The 6,979-nt window shown below is 33.2% G+C and overlaps 1 protein-coding gene across 1 annotated transcript; it reads right to left on the bottom strand.

Annotated features, from left to right (window-relative positions):
- Window positions 1-210: 210 nt before the first annotated feature.
- On the bottom strand, window positions 211-4,676 carry LOC140042298 (retinal homeobox protein Rx1-like). The gene is made up of 3 exons (XM_072087691.1): window positions 4,535-4,676; window positions 3,501-3,670; window positions 211-775 (listed from the first exon to the last, which is right to left on the bottom strand). The coding sequence occupies exons 1-3, from the start codon at window positions 4,674-4,676 to the stop codon at window positions 296-298; spliced, it is 792 nt and encodes a 263-aa protein (XP_071943792.1). The 3' UTR covers window positions 211-295.
- Between the last annotated feature and the right edge of the window lie 2,303 nt (window positions 4,677-6,979).

The following is a 6,979-nucleotide window of genomic DNA, read 5'->3' as shown; positions in this document are numbered from 1 at the left end:
AATGTAACTAGAATTATCTATTATAATGTCATTAGGTCAATGTTATTTGTAGGCCTAACGTTTCATTCTAAGGCACTTATTGCATAATTATTAATATTCTGAATCGTATGCCATCGACTAGATAATGATAATTATTTTAAACATGTTGACTGAATGTACTAGACACTTATTTGTTCTCTATTGTATCATGGACAAACATATTATATTTCCTTGTTCATAGTTGTATCTACTGTAGCTCTACATCTTTACAAAACAAGACGCCCTCTACAGTATACAAAGTTGCAATAGTCTCCACTTAGTACGAAAAAGCATCACCACCGACATAGGTGCAAGCTTGAGGTTTGTGATCACCCATGAATACACTTTTTTTAGTTGTTAATCCCCTATCACAATCAAATACTGGAGCTAGGCCTAGCATCCTAAGCCCTGCTGCATGATCGATAGCTCTTTGTCGTAGCATCGAGATGCTGGTGGCCTGTATGTCAGGGTAAGACATATTGGCACGCGTATGATGGAACCGCAGATCTTGGCATGATACCATAGGTGGTAAAGAAGGTGGTACAACGCTTATAAATGGTATGGGTTCTTGTTTGATACACCAGTCGTTCTCAACCGGGCCTGAATGATTGGACGTACTATTGCTGGATGGCCTAGGCCTCATCCGGAGACTTGTTGGAGATAGATCGTCATTGTTAGATGCAAAATCGTTTGGTAATGGATGAGATGTATTTTTCTCTTGCTTTCGCCATTTTGCTCTACGATTTTGAAACCATACCTATAACAATAATATAATAATAATATTATTAGCTATGTAAGTCATATGTAGACATATCTACAAGAAGACAGCTTCAGATGACGTCATTGTCACGTTGCCCACCATGAGCTTGAATTGCACCCACAAAAAACATTTCTCTATTGGAGTTAAATAGAATTAACACTGTTCTGTTCTGCTTTTGTGTGGTCTCTAAAGTTCTAAACCTCTACATCGGATACACAGAAGGGCGCTAAAACCTATATCATGTTTGCTTAGCCTCAATTTCAGATACAGAAAAATTGCGGAATCATCAAGTAAACAAGATAGTAATCAACAAACTTCATATTCGTTTTCATTCTAATCGGTGGACTGACCAAACTAATAATAAATTGTTAGTCGTTATTTGATTAGATTGCGTGTTTGGAGATCGCGTGTCCACTTTCTCTTTTTGTAAAAGCAAACCAGTACACATTTATCAAAACTGACAAGTTCCGACTTGCATTATAGTTTCACGTCTAATGAAATCAGCCGGGAAAACAAGACAAATTATTTTGACTAATTTTGTGAAATTAACTCAAATGATGGCCAATAAACGGGCCCGCGCCTTGTCGTTAAACGACCAGGTGTGTTTGAGTAGAGTCGTTCCCTGAACGCATTTAGCGACGCACGATGTGCAAGCGCTAAGGTGAGACATTGGAGATAAAAGAATTTTGATTATTTATGTGAATTACGGAGCAATTGCATCGCCACGTCTACTTCTCTAAATTACTCGATCAACTTAGCTACGGCCAATTGTTTCTGACGATGATTAATTACATTAAAGTGGTTCTCAGGTAAAAGAATGCGAGTTTATCCTGCTCACACGAACAACTAACAGTAATTACCGAACGCGTTAATGACGTACACTGCGCGCTTAACTGCGTATTACGTATAATAATGGATAATGTTAGGCGTGGTGTGTTACCACAATATGTTCTAAACATTTTTAGTAAGCATGAAAACAATTATCACAATCTTAAATACAAATATGCAATGAATGTACCTTTCTTAAGACTAACTTTCTTAAAACTAACACTTTATTCATATAAATGGACCTAAACTTTGGAATTAAAAATTCCAAACATGGTGCATGACAAAAGTTTAAAAAGGTCCGTTAAAGAATATCTTTTATTAATGTATATCTCAGATGGTAACCTAATGAATTAAGATACTGAATTCTTTTTTTTTTTCATTTATATGATGTACGTAACGGCTAATTAAGGTAAGGTGTTGTATTATTATTATTTGTATAATGTAAAGAGGGACTACAGCGAATAATATTTTTGGTCAATAAATGTTTCTTGAATGTTTCTTGAATCAGATTTGCAAGGATTTTTTGTAGTCAGACCTTCCTTATCTGGTATTGTAAGCAGACGCAATGCGAAATGTTACTTTTAAATACAAATGATATTCAAAACATATTTTATGCTGGCTTTCTTTAATCCAATGTTTCCCACGGTCCTCATACATCATCGTAAATCTTCTAATATTATTTTAGTCAGTATTTATCTTTCACAGTTTTAATTCATTTTAATTTCCTCATTCCATTACGTACAAAAGAAATGCACAAATGATTTGTGCTATCAATACTGTCTCGTTTTTATTGATTGGCAAGATATACGAGTTAAAGTGGCCGTCTTCTGAGACATCATAAGTATCAAATAAGCAATTACTAGTATTCTAAAGTAACCTATATCAGTACCACCCCTTTTCAGACCACCACCAATGCGTCTTCAGTTTTCAGAATTAGAGTATTTTACGTGATCATTTCCTGAATGATCGTAATCGATACAGTAGGCCAATACTGAGTTTGACTAAATCGTTCCTGTTCTCAACTTTGTTTTCTCGTTTGTGGTTAACTACCACCTTTATTCATTCAATCTTCCATATGTATTAAATTCACATTTCATTTTCGTACGTTAAATTTCATTTTTGTTGTTAATTTCGGATTTTTACACTTTTAACCTTTATATACATATTGTTGATTATGCATACAAAAAAACTTAGTTATCCATTTAGAGTACTATGAAGAAATTTATTTTATTTATTTTTTAGACAGAATTACAGTCTTTACGCGAGACTAATGACCGAATGATCGTAAAATCGAAACAGTAGGCCTTTGACTAAACCTTTCCTGCTCTCAACTTTAGTTATCCATTCAAAGTACTGATGAAGACATTTATTTATTTTTAGACAGAATTACAGTCTTTACGCGAAATCCAAATGAACGTAAAATCGAAACGTTTGGCCTATATTGAGTTTGAATAGTGTTCCTGCACCCAGGAATTTCAAGTACTGATGAAGAAAGTTTATTTTTTGTATTTATTCTTTAGTTACAAATGAGATGAGCAGTTTATGTTTCAACGATTTAAGAGAACTAAGGTTAACAAATTGGATAGACAAAACATGGCAGCAAGATCAGTAGAATATATAATAAGTGGAAATATTAAATAAATGGAGAAACTAATGTATACAGTTATCAATATTGCATATATACTTTATAATTCTTTTACTTTAAGAAACCCTGAGTTAGATATCTTTAGTAATAATTTCCGTAAGTTTCGTAACATTGTTAGTAGTTTAGTTTAATGTTTGTTATTGTATATGTTCGTGTTTGTCTGTGTTCCCTCCTGTAAGTGGTGAACCATGAGCTCACTGTTGGTTGGGAAATGAATAAATAAAAAAAATAAAAAAATAAAATATTTACCTGTACTCTGGCTTCCATAAGATCCAGCCGCATAGCGAGTGCCTCCCTCATAAATATGTCTGGATAATGAGTGGACTCGAACGCCTGCTCAAGCTCATCCAGTTGCCATGAGCTAAAGTTAGTTCGCACTCTCATCCTTCGCGTTTTTCTCTTTGTTTTGCATCCCATGTCTAAATACGGAATTAGAAATACATTCGGTAAAAATCATCGATTTATTGTAATTTTCGAAAATTGTAAATTTACAAAAATATGAAATACATTGTACTTTTATAACTTTTTCTGAAGTTTGGTAGATATTTTGTTGAGAGGGCGACACACTTGTTTTTTCTAATTTAGTAGACTATTTCTGAATAAGTGCAGTCTCAACGTCTTACCGTTGAAAACATTTATAATACTGCCTAAAACTAATGTTTTGCTAGACATCAACACATTTTTCAATCAATGTTTGTCTTGGCAAAAAAAGATTAGCTGGGAGGTATAATAATAATTTATAATTTGGTAGACTATTTCTGAATAAGTGCAGTCTCAATGCCTTACCGTCCACATCTATAATAACTACCTAAAACTGATATTTTGCTAGACATCAACAAATATTAAATATTTCAATCAATTTTTGTCATAGCGAAAAAGGATATTAGCTGGAAGTTATAACAATAATTATATTTATACCTCCCTGATATTATTAGGGCCTAATTTATATAGCGTCTCTAGTTATCCGGATAAGAAAAATGAATATATTAATTTTTTTTTTTTCAGCGGTTTAAAAAGTGAATAATGATATAATCTTTAGAAGTGTGTCAATGTTTAAACATTGTTTTGGTAATATACTTCCATGGTATACGATTGTCTTAAGTTAGCTACGGTAAGTGCTTGTTTACCAACACAAGATAGAATAAATAAAATCAACATAAAAGTTGTCAAAGTTACAGCGGGGGATTAGTAATTCAAAGAAAATTAGGATTTCCTAATTAACAGTAAAAATAGTAAAAATAGTAGTAATAGTACTAATAGTAATAATTTGAAAATGTACAAACCATTTTGCTGTGAAGAAACTTCTGAGTTAGAATCTTCAGCAGTTGTCAAGTTATTTACTTTTTTCTCTTCTTTCTCGTGGTTAAAGTTAAGACCCAAAATATTGGCAATCGTAAACGCTGTTACTTCGTTTCTTCCATTCATTTTTACTTTTTGTTGTTTGTTTATTTCAATAATGTTCAATAACGTTTAATTTAAGCAACTTCTCCTCAGTCGTCTGTGTCTATTAAGCCTTTCTTGTACAAATGATCATTTGGAATGTTCTCGGCGGTAGGATCTTTCAGAAAGTAATGAACAGCCAGTGCTACCTTGGTTGAGTTCCCAAGCTCGAGGCTAAAAACACACAAAAAACGCGTTTGTCGGTGCTATGATGATGACGCCTTGGTGTATTCCCAGGCTCGGGGCTATGAAGCAAACACAAAACGCGTTTGTCGGAGGTATGATGATGACGTAAAGTTAGATACGATCCAATTATGTTTTTCTCACACGCGCGTGCACGCTTACTATGTTTGCATAGGCTAATTGTATTATGTTACGTTCGATTGGTGTTAATCGGCCGAATGAAAAAACACAGTCTCTGATCTTCGATAAGTTATCGTTAAGTAAACATGTTAATTACGTACATGATTTGTCCAATCGACATTGTTATATGTGTAAGTAAATAACGTGTTTTGTACGTAACTTGTCCAGTAGGTTATACTCTCAAAACCACCTGCAAAAGCCACTTCTAAACTCGCTTGTTCCCTGGATAAAGAGGGACTTGTTACCAAGATAAACGAAGACTCAATTAAACGTCTCATCAAAGTGGGTATTATGCTGTATCGATGAAATCAATTAATATAGACAAGTATGATTGTGCAAACTTCATTGTTCCTATGCCATTTGTTAATTAATAGACTCAATGATGATAAAACAGAGAATATAAATACGTCATATCTGCAGATATATAGGCATATGATAAATGTTGCCTGCACATTTTAAAATTAATGGATATTTAGATCAAAGTAGGCCTATGCAAATTAATCCTATAATATTTTATTTAATACGGTTACGATTATTGATATTTAAATATTTAGGTCACCCGTTATTTTAAAGTCTTCATCTATCATTCAATTGTCAGCAATATCTGTGTATAATATTTATTATTTCTCCGTGGTATGATTAACCGTACACGATCCGAAGGCACTATCATAATCTTATTAATGTAGTCCTGTATTCTTAAAGGCTATGATGTCATCTTGGTATACACTTACGTCTAAGCACCTGAGTGTATACGGCAGTCCAGGTGTTTCAACTCCCAAGAAGAGAGGCGTACGTGCGTATCGCCCTTCCCACAATTCTTGGTATATGATAATGTAAAAAATACTGTGGGAAAATTGACTGGAATGTAATCTAGGTATTTAGATCAGTACTATAACAACATTATAGTTGAGGGGCTCAACTACATTTTAAATACAAATTGTTGACAACCCAATAATAATACACGTCACACTTGATAATAATTACAAATGCAACCTACATTGAAACAAAATACATAATTGCGCCCCAGGTTGGTTCAATTCAACTAATTTCCCTTAAAGATATATTGTCCCCATAACATTTCAAAATTTCACGCGACTCTACAGATCACTATGTCGGTCGGTAAACACTCACATTTGTTTGTTGTTGAATATGGCAATCCATTATAATGTCACGTAAGTTATTCACTTTGATCAAAAACTGAATAACAAAATTATTTACCTGAAAAAATGTTACTTAAAGCAAAAAAACACTTTTAAATGGTCTGTCAGACAATGGTTTTTTTAACAATTTTTTTGTCTTTTTATTAATATATGAAATTATTATTTTTAACTTTATCAAAACTGCAACATGGCGCATATTAAAGTCTGATTTTATTAATCTTCATTTTTCATGTTTTTGGAGGACAATACATCTTTAACTTATGATGAGAGACGAGTCTGTGTCTCTCTTCCGGCAATATAACCGTTTATATTATTTATTAGTAATCAATAGAGTTAGTTTTGGGGAGAGAGAGAGCAAAATTATAGTCTGGCCGGTTACTACTCTATTATCCTGGCCATAACAAATTATCCTGGCCATAAGTTCCAAGTCGTAAGTTTTATCTTAATTTTAATAAGGTATCTTTTGTTTTATGTAATTATTAAATAATAATATTATTGATTAGGTCTTACAACAATACAATAAACAATTGTCCTACTTTTAAACTGTAATTAGTGACTTGTATTAATTATATTGAATCGTGTCCAGTGCTAACGAACGTAGATGTTTAAAAAAAATAAGTTTAGGCATACATATAAGAAAAAAAAGTAAATGCATAAAAGCCACAAGCGGTGGTAAGAAGCCAAGATTATCACACGGCAATCTGCTGCAGCGTCCGTCGGCAACAATAAAGTGTAGTGACAAGGCAATGCGATAGTCAAATATTT

Source organism: Antedon mediterranea, chromosome 1 (assembly GCF_964355755.1).
Source record: "Antedon mediterranea chromosome 1, ecAntMedi1.1, whole genome shotgun sequence".
Classification (NCBI taxonomy): Eukaryota; Metazoa; Echinodermata; class Crinoidea; order Comatulida; family Antedonidae; genus Antedon; species Antedon mediterranea.
Note: the sequence above shows the minus strand (reverse complement) of the source record. Positions and strands in the feature narration are given on the sequence as shown.

Coding starts and splice junctions, on each gene's coding strand:
- LOC140042298 (XM_072087691.1), bottom strand. CDS start 4,676: ATGAATGGAAGAAACGAAGTAACAGCGTTTACGATTGCCAATATTTTG. Junction 3,671..4,534: donor AGTTTCTTCACAGCAAAATG/GTTTGTACATTT, acceptor TTCCGTATTTAG/ACATGGGATGCAAAACAAAG. Junction 776..3,500: donor TTATGGAAGCCAGAGTACAG/GTAAATATTTTA, acceptor TTATTGTTATAG/GTATGGTTTCAAAATCGTAG.